The sequence below is a fragment of the Pleurodeles waltl genome, chromosome 12, assembly GCF_031143425.1.
Source record: "Pleurodeles waltl isolate 20211129_DDA chromosome 12, aPleWal1.hap1.20221129, whole genome shotgun sequence".
In the NCBI taxonomy this organism is placed as follows: Eukaryota; Metazoa; Chordata; class Amphibia; order Caudata; family Salamandridae; genus Pleurodeles; species Pleurodeles waltl.
This window is the reverse complement of record NC_090451.1, coordinates 605,032,140-605,053,311: the sequence shown is the minus strand read 5'-3', so window position 1 is coordinate 605,053,311 and position 21,172 is coordinate 605,032,140. Positions and strand designations below refer to the sequence as shown.

At 47.5% G+C, this 21,172-nt stretch overlaps 1 protein-coding gene across 6 annotated transcripts in view; it reads right to left on the bottom strand.

Annotated features, from left to right (window-relative positions):
• Window positions 1–21,172, bottom strand: part of LOC138268326 (death-associated protein kinase 2-like) — a 430,402-nt gene that overhangs the window by 230,325 nt on the left and 178,905 nt on the right. For 2 of the 6 annotated variants that reach the window (XM_069217856.1, XM_069217858.1), the window contains exon 3: window positions 11,001–11,064. The exons of 2 other annotated variants lie outside the window; for them this stretch is intronic. Coding sequence is in view for 1 of the 4 variants with exons in the window: in XM_069217854.1 (XP_069073955.1) it covers window positions 172–258 (87 nt within the window). In the remaining 3 variants the exon portion in view is untranslated. Of the gene's footprint in view, window positions 1–127; window positions 274–11,000; window positions 11,065–21,172 lie in introns of those variants that run through there. 2 more of the 6 variants (XM_069217854.1, XM_069217859.1) reach the window with 2 other exon arrangements.

Genomic DNA, 21,172 nt, shown 5'->3' with positions numbered 1-21,172 from the left:
TCACCCTCGCCCTCATTCGTCCTCCTTCCCTCACACGCAGGCTCTCTCACTCTCGCACACCGTCTCCCTTACACGACATTCACAAACATCCCTCCACAGCGCTCCCCGCTGCTTCTTCGCACGTTACCTCCTCAGACTGCAAGCCCCCCTCACACGCGTGCCGTCTCTTACTTGGGCGCCGTCTCTCGCCGTCTCCGCATCATACCCACCGTGCCTTCTCGCTGCCCTGTTATTAATCATCACTTCACCAAAGCTCATTCCCCAGCCCCGTCCCCTGGCGGGGAATCCACACCCCTCCTGCCCTGCGCAGAACGGGCTCCCGCACCTCCACGGCGCCGCGCGGTCCTTACTGCGTGAGGGATGCGCGGCGGGGACGCTCTGCTACTCACGGCGCTATCCGAGGCGGACCCAAGGCTTCTCCCAAGGCGGTCGCCTAGGGCTCGGGGGCTCTCCGCCTCCAAGCAGGGCAGGTACTGGGACGCTGCGAACCGGCAGCCTCGAGACGGGGAGCTCCCTGGGAGAGAGAGGAATACCGACTTCCAGTCAGTGTTACACCGCAGCCAAGCACAGAGATGCAGACAGCGTGCGCCCGTGGGTTACCACCGTGCACGGAGGGTCTCACCCGCACCGAATGTCACCGAGTGGCAAAGAGGCGTCAAGTTGCATTTAACGACGTATCACTTGACATAAATGTCATGCCATTCATCTCTGTCCACTCGTCTCGCATCGGTGCACCCTGACATTATACTTCCACAAAATTAATTATGCTGCAATTCCGTAAATTCACCAAGTCCCCTTTCATATGATGCTTTGTTGTTTTTAACTAATAAAAGGCTCTAGTTGGACATGCCCATTTTGAAAGAAAATTCAATTATGAAAATATCATTTGACAGCGAAATCAGGAAATTCAGGGATTTTTTTCCTAAAAGCCATCTCCCTACAAAGTATTTTCTATTTTTTTTCCTACCTTAAATTTCATGGAAATTCATAAACCAGCAAAGTTCTGATATTGTATTTTAAAATTAAAACACAGTAAGTAAGAAAACTCTCAAACAGCAGCTCCGGAATTGAGGTTCTCCCGAACATTAAGCAGGTGGGAGAGTCCTGGAACGCAGCTGCGATGTGAGTGCTCGTGAGACATTTTCAAAACTCTGTTTTGCGAGAGGAGGCTCAAAAGTTGAACGCTATGTAGGACCTGGCTTTATTTCTTTGTTCACTATTTCAGCGGAATTATATTTTTTCTACCCTGACACGCTCCGAGACTGCCTCTTCAACTACTCTCTGGATCCACCCATGTGCTAACATGTCTCCCAATGGCTGGGCAAGCCACGTTGCCCTTGGCATGCGACTGGCTGTGTCGCTAGTGCTGTGCTTCCAGAGGCACCTGCCTGTGACGCTGAGAGACTGAAACCCAGCTCCAGCTTACTTTCTGAGGCAACACCCTCTTGCAAGCTCTCCGGGATTACTCAGGCATGGCACCTGGGACGTCAGACACCATGCCAACCGGGAGCCTCCCCTGCCTTGGCACGGCTCCTCGTGGGACCCCGGGCAGGCCTGGCACTTCTTCATGTACCTATTATCCTGAAGTGACACAGTCTCTCCTCCACCCATCCACACCATCTTCATCAATGTCTCCCCTCAAACGCAAACACGTCCTGTCACAAGCAGCACAGCTCTGTAATGTCTACTTTTCAGCGGGTTGGACAGCTCGACGGGGCCGCGTGCCTGTGACAGTGGGTTGTGTGTGGCCTGCAAACAGTGGCGGGGAACAACCCCCCAGTGGAGAGGGGTGTGGGGGGGGATGCAAACTCCAGGTGGGGCCCTCAGCACAGCACTTGCCTTGAGAGAGCCCTAAGGGAGGGCTCCCTCCATGTTCCTTGTAGGTGGGGCGGGGCAGTTTGGTCACGCCAGTGCCTGCAAACCACACGTTTGACTATTAGTGGGGCCGACTCAGCTTTTCATCTTACGAGGCGTGATGGAATGCCTACCATTTAGCTGAGGGGATAGTAAAGGCTGCTCCGTACAGCTTCATATTTCTCAGATACATGTAGTTAGGTTACGCGCCACGTGCAGCACTTGGCACCATGGCCTCGTGGCGGGGAGGGATGTTGCGCGCCCGTGAGTCTGGATATTCTCTCCTCTCGGTGGCGGATGTGGGATCACTCAGGGGACCTGGAAGGTACGGTGTGAGGGAGGAGAGGGGTGGGGGTTGGAGAGTCAGCGAGGAACTTGGTTGGGTAAATGGGGTCATAGCTTGGAATGGCTGAGACTGTGGTGTCATTCTAGTTTGCGGGTAGTACTTGCTGTGGTGTGGACGATGTTCGGTGAGGACTTTACATAAGAGTGAACACAATAAATAAATAAATAAAATATTGGTCATCATTTTTGGGTCTCGCTATCCAAAACCGCAATTGCAAAAAAAAAACATTTATTATCCGGTTTCAGTGGGCTTAGAGCCTGCCCGTTGGTCAACGTTGGCAGTCTTTACTGTCACTCTCATGCACCTGCTTTTTATGTGTTAGCTTGTTTGGGCTTTCATTCCTCTTGTTGGAGGTTTTTCCTTCCATGGAGCCTAGCCTCATTACTGGGTCCTCCCACTGCTTACTCTTTGGCACTACTTTTTTCTTTTTTGATTGGGTACTTCATGCGCGTATCCTTCGTAGGATTCTCTTCCCTCGCCACTGTGCCCCATGTTGCTATCCTACCCGGGAGCCTCTTCCCCGTCCCGCCTCCTTGCTGAACTTGCCCTTCGGTGCTTCTCCCCACAGGGTCGCTTTCTGGCTCCTGGGCTCCCCGTCAAGCACCACTTACCACTCTAACTCACAGCGCATGAATAATTTCACTGCAAATGTTGCAGTGATATTATCAATAATGCCATTGAAGATGTCATGAATTACGTGATATGTGGGGTAATCAGCAGTGCCTGGCAAAGGCATGAGTTATAGGGGGTCATTCTGACCCCCGCCGGCGGCGGAAGCCGCCGGCCTGGCGGGAACCCCCAGAAGACCGTACCGCGGTCAAAAGACCGCGGCGGTCATTCTGACTTTCCCGCTGGGCTGGCGGGCGACCGCCAAAAGGCCGCCCGCCCGCCCAGCGGGAAAGCCCCAGCAACGAGGATGCCGGCTCCGAATGGAGCCGGCGGAGTTGCTGGTGTGCGACGGGTGCAGTTGCACCCGTCGCGATTTTCAGTGTCTGCCAAGCAGACACTGAAAATCTCAATGGGGCCCTGTTAGGGGGCCCCACGACACCCGTTCCCGCCATCCTGTTTCTGGCGGTGAAAACCGCCAGAAACAGGATGGCGGGAAGGGGGTCGGAATCCCCATGGCGGCACTGCTTGCAGCGCTGCCGTGGAGGATTCCCTGGGGCAGCGGGAAACCGACGGGAAACCGCCGGTTTCCCTTTTCTGACCGCGGCCTTACCGCCGCGGTCAGAATTGCCCCAGAAGCACCACCAGCCTGTTGGCGGTGCTTCCGTGGCACTCTGCCCTGGCGGTTTTCAACCGCCAGGGTCAGAATGACCGCCATAGTTACCTTAGGGCACGAGTTCAAGTTACTTGAGACAACTACAACTGCTGAATTTCCCTGTTTTCGTGTGTGTAAAACATGAACCTAATTACAACGTCCCTGTAAACTTTGTTTTTTCTGTGCATTTCTAAGGCTTTTCACATGTTATTTCCTATGTATAACATCCCTGTAACCTTTGTTTTTTCCAGGGAATGTCTACAGTTTTTTAATGCTATTAGCTTACTATAACGTCCTTGTAACCTGGGTGTGTGAGTTGGTGTATGAGTGGTTGTGTGAGTGTGTGGTGGGTGTGCGAGTGAGTGTGTGACTGGCTGTGTGAATCTGTGAGTGGGTATGGGAGTGGCTGTGTGGGTGTGTATAGGAAGGTAGCCTCTTTCGAGCCTTGTTACCCCCACTTTTGGCCTGTTTGTGAGTATATGTCAGGATGTTTTCACTGTCTCACTGGGATCCTGCTAGCCAGGGCCCAGTGCTCATAGTGAAAACCCTATGTTGTCAGTGTGTTTGATATGTGTCACTGGGATCCTGCTCGCCAGGACTCCAGTGCTGATAAGTTGTGGCCTGTATGTGTTCCCTGTGTGGTGCCTTACTGTATCACTGAGGCTCTGCTAACCAGAACCTCAGTGTTTATGCTCTCTCTCTACTTTAAAATTGTCACTGCAGGCTAGTGACTAATTTTACCAATTCTCATTGGCACGCTGGAACACCCTTATAATTCCCTAGTATATGGTACCTAGGCACATAGGGTATTGCGGTTCCAGGAGATCCCTATGGGCTGCAGCATTTCTTTTGCCACCCATAGGGAGCTCAGACAAATCTTACACAGGACTGCCACTGCAGCCTGAGTGAAATAACGTCCACGTTATTTCACAGCCATTTTCACTGCACATAAGTAACTTATAAGTCACCTATATGTCTAACCCTCACTTGGTGAAGGTTATGTGCCAAGTTACTTAGTGTGTGGGCAGCCTGGCACTAGCCAAGGTGCCCCCACATTGTTCAGGGCAAATTCCCCGGACTTTGTGAGTGCGGGGACACAATTACACGCATGCACTACATATAGGTCACTACCTATGTGTAGCGTCACAATGGTAACTCCGAACATGGCCGTGTAACATGTCTAGGATCATGGAATTGTCACCCCAATACCATTCTGGTATTAGGGGGACAATTCCGTGCATCCCCGGGTCTCTAGCACAGAACCCAGGTTCTGCCAAACTGCCTTTCCGGGGTTTCCACTGCAGCTGCTGCTGCTGCCAACCCCTCAGTCAGGTTTCTGCCCCCCTGGGGTCTGGGCAGCCCAGATCCAGGAAGGCTGAACAAAGGATTTCCTCTGAGAGAGGGTGTTACACCCTCTCCCTTTGGAAATAGGTGTGAAGGGCTGGGGGAGGAGTAGCCTCCCCCAGCCTCTGGAAATGCTTTGAAGGGCACAGATGGTGCCCATCTCTGCATAAGCCAGTCTACACCGGTTCAGGGATCCCCCAGCCCTGCTCTGCGCGAAACTGGACAAAGGAAAGGGGAGTGACCACTCCCCTGACCAGTACCTCCCAGGGGAGGTGCCCAGAGCTCCTCCACTGTGTCCCAGACCTCTGCTATCTTGGATTCAGAGGTGTTGGGGCACAATGGACTGCTCTGAGTGGTCAGTGCCAGCAGGTGACGTCAGAGACCCCTCCTGATAGGTGCTTACCTCTTTCAGTAGCCAAGCCTCCTTTCTTAGTAGCCAAACCTCCTTTTTTTGGCTATTTAGGGTCTCTCCTCTGGGCTATTCCTCAGATAACGAATACAAGAGCTCACCAGAGTACCTCTGCACTTCCCTCTTCGACTTCTGCCAAGGATCGACCACTGACTGCTCCAGGACCCCTGCAAAACAGCACCAAAGTAGCAAGACAACTACCAGCAACATTGTAGCGCCTCATCCTGCCGGCTTTCTCGACTGTTTCCTGGTGGTGCATGCTCTGAGGGCTGTCTGCCTTCACCCTGCACTGGAAGCCAAGAAGAAATCTCCCGTGGTTCGACGGAATCTTCCCCCTGCTAACGCAGGCACCAAAATACTCCATCAGCAGTACTCTGGGTCCCCTCTCATCCTGACGAGCGTGGTCCCTGGAACACAGGAGCTGGGTCCAAGTGTCTCCCACAGTCCAGTGGCCCTTCTGTCCAAATTTGGTGGAGGTAAGTCCTTGCATCCTCACGCCAGACAGTAATCCTGTGTACTGGGTGATCTGCAGCTGCTCCGGCTTCTGTGCACCCTTTCCAAGGATTCCTTTGTGCACAGCCTAGCCTGGGTCCCCAGCACTCCATCCTGCATTGCCCAACTCACTGAGTTGAAATCCGACGTCGTGGGACCCTCCTTTGTGACCCTGAGTCGACCGCTGTCCTCAGATCTTAAAAGTGCCTGCTCCGTTACTTCTGCAGGTGCTGCCTGCTTCCGCGGGGGCTTTCTGAGTTGCTGAGCGTCCCCTCTGGCTCCTCCTCCAAGGGGCGGCATCTTGATCCTTCCTGGTCCCCAGCAGCATCCAAAATCCGCAACCACGACTCTTGCAGCTAGCATGGCTTGTTTGTGGTATTTCTACCTGGAAACACTTCTGCAACCTCCAGCACGCCGTGGGACATCTTCCTTCAAAAGGAGAAGTGCTTAGCCCTTTTCGTTGTTGCAGAATCTTTGGCTTCTTCAACCTGGAGGCAGCCCTTTTGCACCTTCAGCTGGGATTTAGTGGAATCCTGCCCCCCCTGGACACTTGCGTGACTCTTGGGCTTGGTCCCCTTCCTTTACAGGTCCTCAGGTCCAGGAATCCATCTTCAGTGTTTTGCTGGTGTTTGTGGTTCTTGCAGAATCCCCTATAACAACTATTCTGTCTTTCTGGGGTAGTAGGGTAACTTTACTCCTACTGTTTAGGGTCTTGGGGTGAGGTATCTTGGACACCCTTACTGTTTTCTTACAGTCCCAGCGACCCTCTACAATCTCCCATAGGTCTGGGGTCCATTTGTGATTTGCATTCCACTTTTGGAGTATATGGTTTGTGTTGCCCCTAGACCTATGTATACCTATTGCATCCTATTGTGATTCTACATTGTTTGCACTACTCTTCTTACAGTTACTTACCAGTTTTGGGTTTGTGTACATATCATTTGTGTATATTACTTACCTCCTAAGTGAGGGTATCCTCTGAGATACTTTTGGCATATTGTCACTAAAATACGGTACCTTTATTTTTAGCAACTCTGAGTATTGTGTTTTCTTATGATATTGTGCTATATGATATAAGTGGTATAGTAGGAGCTTTGCATGTCTCCTAGTTCAGCCTAAGCTGCTTTGCCATAGCTACCTCTATCAGCCTAAGCTGCTAGAAACACCTCTATTCTACTAATAAGGGATAACTGGATCTGGCACAAGGTGTAAGTACCACAAGGTACCCACTATAAGTCAGGCCAGCCTCCTACAGTGTGTAAGTAGCTGTGGGTGGGTGTGTGGGTGGTTTTGTTGGTCTGTGAGTGGGGGTGTAAGTGGCTGTATAGGTGCGTGAATGGTTGTGGGAGTAGTTGTGTGGGTGTGTGAGGCAGTGTGTGAATCTGTGTGTGGGTGTATGAGTGGCTGTGTGGGTGTATGCGTGGGTATATGAATGGTTGTGTGGGTGTGTAAGTGGGTCTGTGAGTGTTTGAGGGAGTGTGTGAGTAGGTGTGTGAGTCTGTGAGTAGGTGTATGTGTGTTTGTTAATTGGGGTCTGGATCTGAGGATCCAGCTGAATCTGTAAGGATTCAGGAGGATCCGGGTGTATCCGCGGATCCTCGCATGCAAAAAACATTTTTGGGGACAATTCCTTCCCCATAAGGGGTCCCTCACAGACCTCTCCATTAGTCCCATTGGGTCAGAGTGCCTCAATCTTGACCCCTTTCCACCACTGTTAAATTGTAATTTCCCCGCTGGGAACTGAGTACCGATTAACAAAATGGCAGCCTCTCACTGCATGTTCTTAGGCCTCAAGCTACTTCACAATGGCTTCACATAAGACCCAATCTACCTCACATTACATGCCCTCACACTCTCACACTTAAAACTAAAACATAGCTTGTCTATTGGGATCCAGCTACAACACACTGCTTGCTCCTTGGCCCAAGTTTCTTCCTAAATTGTGCCTACAACCTCCAAGACTTTCATATTCTAGCCACATGATTCGAGTTTGTCATTCTGTTTATAGGTTTACTCAACCATATTGGCTTTGTAAATTGCTGTTCCATTATGCTTCAACCTTTTCATGAGTCCTAGGCTCCTTACTCCATTGATGTGATCCAAGCCTTTCTCAAAGTCTCTCCATCTGCCCCAGTCTTCTGACTGTCCATGTACCCCAAGCTCGTTACACTGCCCACCTACCCAATTTCTCTGACGTCTCCCCATTGGTTGCAAGCTCCATATCAAACCCATGCATGTGCTCCCAGTCTCACTCATTGTTTGCTCTCACTCTTAACTTTCTGATACCATTTAACTATGTGACCTAACCTCCTCCCATCATGCGCCCAAAGTTCTGCATATTGCCTGCCAACCTACCCTAAGCCCCTCACACTGTGTGCACAAAATCCTGATATTGCCAGACCACATACCCTAAGCTTCTCACACGGGTGTGCATGGAGTACCTCACATTGCCTGTGGACCTACCCTAAGATTCTCACATTGTGTGTATGCAGTTCCTCATTGTGCCACCCCACCTACTCTAAGTACTTCACACTGTGCACTCAAAGATTGTTTTATTTCATGCCCACCTACCCTAAGCTTCTCACACAGTAAGCACGGAGTTCCTCATAGTGCCTGCCCATCTAACCTAAGCTTCTCCCTCTGTGTGAGAATTTCCTCATTGGGCCATCCCACCTACTCTAAGTACCTCACACTGTGCACTCAAAGATTCTCATTTTGCCTACCCTAAGCTCCTCACACTGTCTTTGCACCCAAAGTTTCTCATTTTATCTGCCCACCTACCCTGAGCCCCTCACACTTTGGGTTCATGAGCGTCAAATCTCCTTACCTCAAGTAACTAGGGTTCTGGTTAGAGTCTGGCAAGAAGAGAGCATTAGAAGCCATCCCAATCATACCCAGAAGACTTTGTAGCCACGTCACTTTAACCGCATCAGAGAGTGATAGCAATCACTCTTCTCTCCCCACCCAGGAACCATGAGCACTCCATTCCCTGCATGCACAATGTCTGTGTTTGGAGCATCAGGGGCCATATGACACAAAATGGAGCAGCTGTGGAAATGGCATGTTTTACGAATACCCTATCTCTGTGGTATTACAGAAAGGGCCACAAAAACGTGTTGCTTATTGATTAATATTTATTATGCTGAACCACACTTAAGGTCCATGCATTCCATATGCAAATGAGGTAACGCCTTTGCCTCTGGGCCTGCACCGTATTGCAGATGCGGATACAAAGGCAAACATGTTGTCAGAGGGTGCACTGACTATGCACCACATATGAAGTGATGCACGGTCAGTGCACCCAGAAGGGGCCCCCAAAGTGTGGCAATGAAGGTGCTGGGGGTCATCCAGTTATCCCCCACGAGTGAGTGGAGTCATACATGAGCAGTCCTATGGGGAGAGCGAAGTCCCGTTAGCAAAATCAGGTTGGTCCCTTTGCACTGACAGGCAGACCAGTGGATTCAAAACACTGCTCTGCTTTTGGTGCTTAATTTGAGCCTGTGGCTTCCGTTGCTCGGCACTTAATTGTCAACACCAGCACTTATGGCAGTCTGCCACATGGGGGCGCTGTCATTGAATTTAGAGACGAACACCACAGCTGTTTATTAATGCAATAGACACTAAAAATGATTCATACCTACCCCGCAGGCCGTTTTATAGCTCTGGGGGCCTGGAACTGTCACACTTTTAAGAGTGCGATGATCAGTAGTGTCTTGGCGCTGTCCTTAGCAGCTCTGGTAGGGGGGACGGTGCAAGCTGCTGCCGTGGCCTCCTGACGAGAGCCCTGGCACTTATTTATGTATTAATGAATTTGTTTGTATAGGTTAAGCACTGCCTGCATCTCACTGCCGCTCGGTCGCCAGGTCCGAACAGATGAATATATGTAATATGGCGCACGAGCCCAGTTTTGCAAGGGGTTCGCCCGCGAAGCACAAGCCGGGGGCCGTGCAGCAAATCAATGGAATGTGTTCGTCAGTAATGCAGCTGCTGTCGGCGAGGGCGAGCAGTGAGGCGTCTGCTGAGACTCCCAGCAGGCGAGCAGTTCCCTCATCTCATCGCCTTATCCTGCGCCAGCGACCCGCTCCTCGCTTCAATGTACTCCGTAACCATCGTAATAATTACATTCCCGAGGTCTGTGCATTCTAAGTGGAAATTAAAGCGCTCGGCTCTTATCACACCCGCTCCAACTGTATTCGCAAAGATGGGCAAAGTGCGTGGAAATGTTCAACCGCATTATACAGCGCCTCAAACGGCCGTCAGGCTTGTTCGAAGAGCCTCGACTCTAGACAGATAAATAAACCACTGATCGGCCAAAGACCGCAAAATGTATCCCAGTGGGTAAACTACAATTCTTTTGTAAACGTGTCCACGGGAAACCTTCTGCGGTATGAATTTTTTCGCTGCAGGACATTCACATAAAACACTTCAAACTATTCCACCGTCGATTTACGGAAATCTTTCTGTGCCACGAAGTTTTTCGCTTCAAGACATCCACATAAAATATCATGACTTTTTCAAAAAGTTATGAAGCATATATAATTGTTTTTTTTTTTAATATTACCCTCCAGAAGTTATATTCTGCTAAAAACGGTTTAGAGTTCTTCCGTACTGCAATAGAACGGAATTAAGAAAGTTTGCAAAAAGAAAATCTGTGGAGAAATGATCTGCACACATTTTCCATCTTAAATTATCAATTAATCAGTTTTTGTAAAGCGCAACTACTCACCCATGAAGGTCTCAAGGTGCTGGTTTTATGATGGTGGTTCATACATTTTATGATGGCGGTACTACAGCGGATGGGTTTTATAGTATCATAAGCTGTCTCATCTTATATTGTTGGCAATCTAGGCTTATGGTGGGTTGTATTGAAGGTGGCCTACGCAAGTTGCCCTCAATGCCCTATTATTGGCATCCCAATCCTACGTATCATGTTACCAGTCGCAGTGTGGTGGACACTCATGGCTTCCCGTCAGAAATTCTGGTGTAAGTGCGGGTCACCTTACGTTTGCGGGCAGCCTTGGGATGGGACCTCTTGTGATGCGAACTGTGCTCATTAGGGCAGTAGTTCGTGCAACCCCTTGAAGAAATAGACAAGCTGGTGTAAGGAGGACATAACTAATAGATTTACAAAGTGAAAACCTAGTGTATGGGGGACAAAAATGTATGAAACAAAATACAAAAAAATGTTTTCGGGGCATGGAGCTCATTTCCTTAAAATAGAAATAATTTACCTGTGATCAAAAAATGTGGATTTTTAGAAAATATTCTTTATGGATAAAATAATATGTCCTTACCTTTGGAGACAATGTTTCTGGTGGGTACTAGTTGATCCCTCTCCTGATTAATCTCCTCCAAACACTAAAATGGAGCAGGAAAAATGTAAATAACTCTCCTCCACTGGTAGGTGGCATAGTAACTCAAACTCCATTCCAGCACCTCCCTGCATGTGACATCACAGAATCATTTATGGTACCAACCCAGCGCTCTGATGTCAGCTCCCATCCTGTTTTTTCACACACCCGTAGAGACGGAGAAAGGATTGATGAAACAGGCAGGATGCAGGGCAGAAAAATAACTGGAACCTTGTTAAACACACAAGAGAACACCTCAGAATTGGGAGGCGGCTAGCCCAGTGAGCGACCTGAGCGTAAATCAAGTATCCACCAGAAACACAGTTACTGAAGGCAACTTATTTTTTAAAGCACACTTCTAGCTGGTGATTCCTCAGCTCATCAAACAGTACCAAGGTGGTGCTCCCCAGGAGGTGGGTCCTAGGAGAGGACATACAGACCCAATAAGGCATCCATCGCCACATATACAAGGTGAACGACAAGGTTTGGACGGAACAGAACAGAATCTCTTCATACAGTCTGACCCACATCCCAGCTAAGGACTATCTTGGCCAGTGGCAAATACATTTCTTCACTGCGTCAGAGAGGGTTGGACCTGCACCACAACACTAACAAAATAATATACTAATTTATTTCATTTTTATTTATGATCTATTTCCTCTATTTTTTACACAATGCATCTAGACCATAGTTCTCGATAGGCCAGTTGTTCTAGGGACCTACGTAAACAACCAGTATGGATACTCTAGACATTGGAAAAACAGCTATGTGAAAGGCAAAATGTAATGAGAAACAGGCGGATTAGCACCAGCCTTTATTCTGTCTAGCAAAAAGTATGGAAGCCAAAAGAGAAAAAATAATAAAGAAGTGAAGTTCACATTAGAAGCACCAATATGGTGGGCAGAACAAGAGAAGTGTGGAACGCCAATCAAACTCGAAACACAAAATGTCTACCAATTCTGTCTTAGGAGATACCTAAAAAAGGATATTTTGTCACTCCTCTACCCATCATGTGCAATCTTACGTGACGTATTTTGCCCTGTTCTGGTGGCCCCATCTCCAGAATCATAAAGATGATTTGGAGAAACTAAAGAGAAAACTACAAAAAATTGTGACAGGTTTAAGCTATTACTCCCATAAGAACCTACGTATTTTTTAATGTTGATCTTGCCACATGACTGACTCTGCTCCGACCTTACAAGCATTTCTGGAGATCTCCTGTGGCCCGCCTTCCTTTGATTAAAGAGCTGGATTATTTACCAGCTACCCAACATGACAAACATGGTTAAACAAGGATTATGTGTCCCTGACGTTTTTTATTTTATCAAGAAAATTAGGAGCATGGTAATTTTGTGAAGCTTCAGTGGTGGCTCATTATTTCAAGAGTGCAGTAGAGTGGATTACTTTCTTTCTTCTTTTTTTTTTCTTTTCAAAAGCAACTCAACAGACCTACTGTTATTGGACACAAATAACAATCTCACCCCTACAATGAATTCTACCCAAGTGCAAGGAAATTAGCCAGTTCCTGAGGGGAAGGGACACTTTCCGGCAATCAGCATTGAAGTCTGAAAGTCAGAAGAACAACATCCCAGGAAGTTTCTAAATGGAGCACAATCCTCTAGAGGTTTGTGCAAGATGTCAGCTTTTTAACAAATACAGCTTATTAACAAATTTACAAACAATCAACCTTGGCTACGGGGTATATTGGATTGAACTCTCCAACCCCATGTGCTTTAAAGCCCCACTAGGTGTGATGTTACCAAAACGTATAGCATATTCTTGCAGAATAGCACAATCTGCAATTTCTCGATCGTGGTGTCAAGCTTTTATTGCTGACCATGGTGGTTATTGGAAGCGGTTTTAATGATGACAGCACAAGCTGTAGAGTGTTGTGATGCAAGTTTGCGTGTAAAAATAGGCAGACAACAGCAGTAGATTACAAGAGGATTTATTGTCAGTTAAATGAATACATAACCCCACCAGGAGCAGATGTAGTTAGATGCGCAACAATGGTCTGCCTCAACTGCCCTCTAGAGAACCTTCATACCCTGACATTCCTTGACATTATTGGGTAACCTGACAAGTGGAATATCATACACCTCCCTCCTTTTGAAACTAAAAAGAAATGCCTCCCACCTTCAGAAACACAATGAAAACACATACCACCAAAACCCCAGACTTGCACAGTCTTCAATGGTACATGTAAAAATGGCATTACAAAATCATACCTTGCAAACTTCTATGGCTCAGAGGCATAAAATGTGCACTGAATTCTGTCAATGAATATCCTCCTGCATGATGAAGATTGCAGTTAACAAATAACCCCTTTTCTCGCTATATTACATTCTCACTCAACCAAGAATCATGCCACAGGCTCTAAGTAATACAACCTACAAGGTTATCTCATAAAAACTCTCTCTATAATTTTAATAATTATTATAAAAATCTTGATGTGGTGTCAGGACTATTTAAATGATACTGGGTGCAGTGAGGCATTGATCCATCACTACAGCTGATTAAACCAACTAATCAGTGGAAATTTTATGGCAGTGGAGTAAAAGTGGACCCTTCACCCGCTTACGTCAAAATAAATTGTAATCATCAAGGTAGTTCTTCCTTTGCTTTGCTTATCATTTTCACATTGCATCACTCGTGCACTGTAGAAATGTGCAAGATGCATTCTGAGCAACATCTTCGTTGGGTAACTTTGAAGGAAGGGCCTATTGCTCCAGATTCTACCAGAAGAGAACTGACCTACTGGGGATTAGGTGCTGCTGAAAGACCTAAAATGCTGAGGCTGTCAGAGCAGTCATTTCATGCACAGATTCATGACATGTGACTGACTCACAATGCCCCCAGCCATACTGACATGTCATAATCACCAGCCTTGAAAATTCTTGATAAGGTCCTGGGCCCATGTGTGTTCGAAAGTGCATAGTTTTTTTTTCATAAAATTTTCACAATATTACTAGCGGTAGGTGAACCACTGAAAGCTCGGCCAGGCTTGAGCTAGAAACCTGTCTCTGGCTCAGCCTCGAGGTCCTCTCGAAACCATGATCTCAAAAGAGCTGAGTTTTCATGGGAGGCGAGGTGGCCTAGTGGCAACAGCTTCAAACACACAACATGGGACGAGTTGCGAATCCTGGCCTTGACTCACCATACTGTGAAACCCAGCATATCCCTATTTATTTAAAAAAAGTTCTAAAGTAGTCAGTGTCACTTATGAAGTGCTATTATGTCTCTTGGCAAGGTTTGCTCGCCCATGCTCCAATCTCACCATCATTAGGGACAAGGCATTAACATTTGATGTCAAAGGAAGTAGACATCTAGTAGCGCGATTGCACAGTGTGAAACTAGAAAATCTGGCTGGGATGAATCCAGGCTTTCATGCTTGACAAACCTGCGTGGTCCTCGGTTACTTTAGTTGACAAAGCCTCCTTTTCGTTCATTATCACTTATGAAAGCACTTTGAAATACGAAAGTTTATGATGTGCACTGTCAAAAACCTTTATTGTGTTTGGTTTAGTAGCCTATAATGCTGCTCCCTTTATAGCGAAAATCTAAGCTTTGTGTGAGGTACACTTAACAACTGGCTTGCCTCTTAGTTCACTATTAGCATTGTGATGAGGGCGGGGCAGGGATGTTCCCCAGTGTATGTGTAAAAACAACCAATTTCTCGAAGCACAGATATAATCTGCAATACTGTAGTGGATCGCTTCCAAGGACACCTTTCATTGAATTCTGAGGATACAATATCATATTTTTAACATGATGTTTATTTCCTGATTTACGTGCCAAACATGTCACAATTTTCTTGTAATGCGGGAATTTTGCCAACGTAATTTAAATCTGCTCAAGTTTACAACAGTGTAGCTGGCCTCCGCCTAGAACGTAAAAAGAATTTTCAGACGATCCCTACTAACTGACGTATGTTAGGTGGTTCCACTCAGCCGTGAAGGATCTGTACGTGTATTCATTTCTCTGCGCTGCAGCAGAGGCGAAGGGTGTGATGGATGTGTCGACCACAGCACCATTGCTCAAAAGATAAAATCAGGCCTTCAGCACAAAAGTCCGCTACGTTCGTCCATCTGTTAAAAGGTGGCGACTGAGGGCAGATAAAAACGGTGACCTCAGACAGCACATTATTTGCATTTAATGACTATTGTACCGAGCGTCTCATTCTCCTGCATCTACGACATGGAAAATAGAAACAATGCGAGCAACTACTATAAACATAGCGCTTAAATGCAGGCCACGCTTTCAATGTGTCCTTAGGAGACGCTGCTGAAAAAATGCCCCTTTTTTACTTAAAACTTTTCTTTAAACAAAAAGGCGTTTATGCGATGAATAACAAGGGATCTAGGAAATGACCGTGATTTGAGCAGGCGATTAAGAGTTGTGTGTGTAAATGTCAGTTTTTACAGCAATGCCCTTCATGAAACATTCACGCCTCGAAGCTTGGTGGCTTTGTAAGAAGAAGGTGGTACTATTGCAGGGCTGGCTGGTATTCGTTTTATGAAGCGAGTAAGGAAAAAAAGGCCGAGTCATCTACAGTTCTTGAGCCTGTGAACTGCAGGTACAGCCTTAGGTAGTGCTTACTATCAGTGTCTAGGCTGCAGGAGTACCCACGGGTTCGGCATGTGAGGGAACTAAACCACAGGGATATGAAAGCATCTGCGGAGGACCACAGAGCTCTGGGCAAGTGGACAGCCGTGAATAGAACCCTGGACACTTGGCCCAGCAGTAAGTGACTTAGCGACTAGACCTAATGTCCACATTAGTTCAAGTTTTTAGGCTGATTTAAGAAACAGAAAATGTATCATACCTATTGGAAACAGATAAGATTTTAAGTCTTTTGCAGGCCTCTGGTTGAAACTGGCTCTTTGGCTTTTGGTGATGCAATTGGCCTTAGTGACTGTTAACGATGGTTGATCGATAACTGGTGTCCGATCTGGGGAAAGCGGTGCTTGGCGGGGACACGTCAGTCATTTAAAAGGCGCTGCATTCTGTGGTGAGTATTCTGAAGAGTTGCTATATCACACTATTGGGGTTGAAATATCGACCTGCAAAATCATCGACTCCACTTTTTCGACTGCCAACTTATCAAGCACTCAGAGGTGTGGAGTCACAACACCGAGTCTTCAAGATCGACCCACATAAATATTTACATCCAAGTACATGGGTAGTTAAGAAGAGCAACAAAAAGACTTACATAGTGTACCTCCCTATACATTCTCCCAGTGATGATATAGTGACATTCAGTACAATAAATCTGATATTTTTTTCAGATTAATATTTCGACCATGATATGGTGACATACAACTTTGATGGTAATTCTTGGTTCTCGGGGTTCCAGAGAAGGGTTTCCCATGTCGCTCTAACCGAATGTGTGTCGGAGCCTTAAAGCACTCTTGAATCTTCAGTGTGTTATACAAGTTTCCAGGAAGGAAACATAACTATTGCAAACAGTAGGTGACAGGCATTAGGAAACGTATCTCTTGGGTGATATCCTGTATTCCCCCGCCATGCGCAGTTTCTTTTTCAATATTTTTGCTGCAAATGTTACATTTATATTATCAATGAGGTTATCAAAGATGTCATGAGTGATATATGTGGGGTAATTAGCAGTGCAAGGCAAGTGCGCAAGTTATAATTACTTTAGGGTACAAGTTATAGTTACTTGAGCTAACCATAACTATATTTGCTGAGTTTCTATGGTTTTGTGCGAGTAAATTCAGACCCTAACTATAATGTCCTTGTAACCTTTGGTTTTTAAGGCAATTTCTATGGGTTTTTTAAAATTCTATTTCTTAACTATAACGTCCCTTTAACCTTTTTTTTAGTGAATTTCTATGTTTTGTTTTAACGTAAAGTAATTTTGATTACTATACGTTAATCAAACCACTGCTGTGCACGGCCATCGACTGTGCATGGCGTGGGTTGGCTGCAGGGCCTGTTCTGTGGTCAGGCCTTGCGGGCAACACTTTATAACTACTTAATCCTACGCCACGTACAGCCAAAGGACGTATATGGCGGGAGTTTGTCGCAGGGCCTGGCCTGTGGCTAACCCCTATAATCACCCATCCCGCATGCATAAATCTCTGAGTGGGTTTGTGAGTGTGTGTGCATGAGTACCTCAGTGGGTTTGTCAGTGCGTACATGGTTGTGTGGGTCTGTGAATGGGTGCATGAGTCTCTGAGTGGATGAGTGAGTGGATGCATGACTGAGTGGGTCTCTGAGTAGGTATGTAATTGAGTGTGTCTATCATTGCGTGCATGAGTGAGTGCATCTGTGAGTGAGTGCATACGTTTCTGAGTGGGTCTGTGAATGAGTGCATGAGTCTCTGAGAAGGTCTGTGAGAGGGTGTGTGAATGTCTGAGTGGGTCTGTGAGTGGGTGCGTGAGTGTCTGAGTGGGTCTGTGAGTGGGTGCGTGAGTGTCTGAGTGGGTCTGTGAGTGAGTACATGAGTCAGTGGATGTGTGAGTGGGTGCATGAGTGTCTGAGTGTGTCAGTGAGTGGGTGTATGTGAGTGTCTGCGTGGATGTGTCAGTAGCTTTGTGAGTGACTCAGCCGCAAAGGAACCTCACCTGCCCTTTTATCCAACAAGAGTGCACAGCTTTGCACAAAATATCTACCCAAGTGGAGTTCTTTCTGAATCCTTGAGTAAATGTCCAGTATGTATTCTACACTACCTGTATAATGGAACACAAGGAAATGTCACCAGTGACCTTGTGTGTGTTTTGGCAACATGATTGTTTCTGGTGCGTCTTTCTCTAGAATACTGTGATAACATTAATCCTCCTATATAGAGGTCAACGAGACCACAAAATATGTAAATCTCCACCAAACTAGGGTCCTTCCTGTAATCTACATTACATAAATGCTTCTTTGTTTTGTGGAGATGTCCTCGTGTTCCTTGGCATCAAGAAAGCTCCACGAAAATTGGCGGGAAACACACTGTAGGGCCTTTTTATAAGCTGACCATCATCCTCGCAAAAGGACGGGAAGACATATGCATACTACTAAGGTGGACAATGCAGTGCCAAGGGGGCGCAGCTTCCAGGTGAGCTGCACATTTGCATATTCTTTGCAATATAAAGGAAGAACTATGGACTCTGCTCTCACAAGGAGAGGACAAGAAAAAACCCACTTGTCACTGTCACATACAGATTGCGCTCCAATGGATCAGCGATGCATTCACCTCCACAAATGATTTTAGATTGTTTTTAAATATAGAATCGATGAGTAAACACACTTAATAGAGGAGGGGGAAGTGTACCCCCCCTCCCCAGGCCGAACTCGGCCCCAGGGGACCGGCTTACATTGAATAGGGGAGGGGCGCAGCATGGCGCCCCTCCCCATGATGATTTCAGCCCTGGGGACCCCATCCCCTGGGGCTCAGCCATGTCGCCTGGGTGCCCCCAGGGCGCCCAGTATGCAATGGGACCGCATGGAGTACCTCAAGGATCCCGTAGTCCCAGCTGGCTGCCCATCTCCTGCGGGGAGTCAGCATTGCTATTCCACACAGGGAGATGCTAAACATGCTGCTCCCTGTGTGCAAGAGCAATAGTTTCATCTCTTACCCTGCCCACATCTCTGCAGCACTTTGACAGCTCTTTCCCGCTGAAAGTGGAGTGTTTGCTCTGACTTCGCGGGAGCTGTCAAAGCTCTGGCCAAGTCAGAGCAAACAGCTATTTCCCGGGGGTGGGCACCCTGAGACATAGCAGGAGCTGGCCCTAGGGGTGGTGGTCCCCATGGCCATTGTTGGGTCCATGAAGGGGGCCACGCACCCGTCCTCCATAGTTTCTATTTAGCTCAGGGAGGTGGGGGTCATGGACACCCTAAATTTTATTTCAGCCCTGTGTTTTGTGGGACTCGGCTGAAGCCGAGTCCCCAAATGACTACCGACACTTCCTTGTTGAGTTGTTGGCAGCCAATCAGATATCAGCCTGGGGACAGCTGGATCTGCGGCGGATCCGTGTACCTCAGTGGGAGCCTGTAGTTTTAAGAGGGAAGGGGTGGGGTAGGTAACACATGCACACATACACCTCACTCACACCTATTCATTCACACTCACACACATTCACAACACTCACTAACAAATACACATACATTCATACACGTACGCACCAAACATAAAAAAAAATAAAACTTACCTCAGCAGCTCTGACAGGGAAGCATCGGAGGTCGCAGTAGGGTTGGGACTGTTGCCTTTCCTCATTGGCTAACCTAAAGTTAGCCAATGAGGGAAGGCAGCAGTCCAGAGTCTCTGAGGCCCCAGGAGGGTTGGGACTGCTGCCTTCCCTGATTGGCTGGCCTAAGGTCAGCCAATGAGGGAAGACAGCAGTCCCAACTCGTCACAGAGTGGGATGGGGTCAATGAGACTGCTGACCGCACCCCACTCTGACGAGGTGCCTGGGCGCTTCAGGGCTCAAAACTGAAGCACCCAGGTCTGAAGGAATTGGTGCCATTCCCTCTCGTCATGAGGGGGAGGGCCTCGAGGCACCTTTGCTAGGCTGAAGAGGTCACACCTACAGGGCTGTGACTTCTCCAGCCCAGCAAAGGTGAGCTCAGGAAACCTGGAGTCTGTGCATTTAACACAAGTCAAACTCCTAGCTGCCTGACCTGAACCAGAAGAGAATCTGTCAGGCTGACTTTTGTTCAGCCTGTCAGATACTCTTCATGTAAGGAAAAAGGTAGGGGGCGTGGCACCCCAGCCCGTGCGGACGGGCCACTGCTGGCATCCCTAGATATCTATATTTTTTAAACTGTAATATCTCAAAGATTACTGAACAGATGTACACCATATCACAAAAGCACATTTTCTGGACCAAGAGCTACCTTTCTGCCAAATTTGGTGTAATTCTATCCAGCAGTTCGGTCTCAAGTCGTGTTCAAAATCCCTGTGGAATAATCCATGGGGAAAACTTGTTTTGGGGCCCCTTCTTTTTTCTCGAACTCTGCTGGACAGATCTCCCCAAAACTTTTAAGGCAGCAGCTGTATATACAATTGATAGGGCAGAAGTGCAGGTGCTTACAATAAATACTTCATAACCTGCAGCTTAGTGGCTTGTGCTCACATTGTTACTTTAAACGAGTAGCCCATCTGAGATAAGCTGATGCATTCCCAATAAAATATAGCAGCCCTGCTAGCAATAGGGATTTAGAAGGTTCTGGGTAGGAGAGTGTTGTATATGGAGTGCCAGAGAATGTTGTGTATTGGAGTGGCATAGAGTGGAGGGCCATAGAGTAGAGTGGACTAGTGTAAAGTGCATTGGCATAGAGTGTTGCAGAGTATAGTGGCGTGGAGTGCAGTAGCATTGAGTGCCGTGGCATTGAATTCAAAGGCGTACAATGCAGCATCGTAGAATGAAGTGACATAGATTAGAGAAGTGGATAGTAGAGTGCAGTGGTGCAGAATGGAATGGCACAGAGTGAAGTGGCACAGAGTGGAGTGGCGCAGAGTATAATGGTGCGGAGTAAAGTAGAGCGGCACAGAGTGCAGTGGTGTAGAGTGCAGTGATGTACAGTACAGTGGCCTAGAGTGGTGCAAAGTAGAGTGGCATAGAGTTGAGCAATGCAGAGCGCAGTGGCGCAGAATAGATTCAAGTGGCATGGAGTGCAGAGTAGAGTTGAGAGGCATAGAGTGCGGTGGCACAGAGGAGAGTAGAGTACCACAGAGTGGTGCAGAGCAGAGAATAGTGCAATAGAGTGCAGTGGTATAGAGTGCAGTGGCGTGGCGTGGAGTGGAGTGGAGTAGTGAAGATTAGAGTGGCGCAGAGTTCAGTGGTGTACACTGCAATGTTGAAGAGTAGAGTGACAGAGTGCAGTGGAGCAGGTGGCATAGAAAGTAGTGGAGTAGAGTACAGTGGTGCAATGTAGACTGCAGTGGCATAGAGTGCAGTGACAGAGTGCAATTGTGTAGAGTGCAGGGGTTAAGAGTAGAGCGGCTTAGAGTGCAGTGACAGAGTGAATTGTTACAGCGTGGAGCAAAGTGGTGTAGAATAGATTGTTTCAGAGTAGAGGGAAATGGTGTAGAGTGGTGCAGGGTAGAGTGCAGTTGCTTTGAGTGGCATAAAGCGTAATTGCGTTAAGTGGTGTAGAGTGCAGTGGCA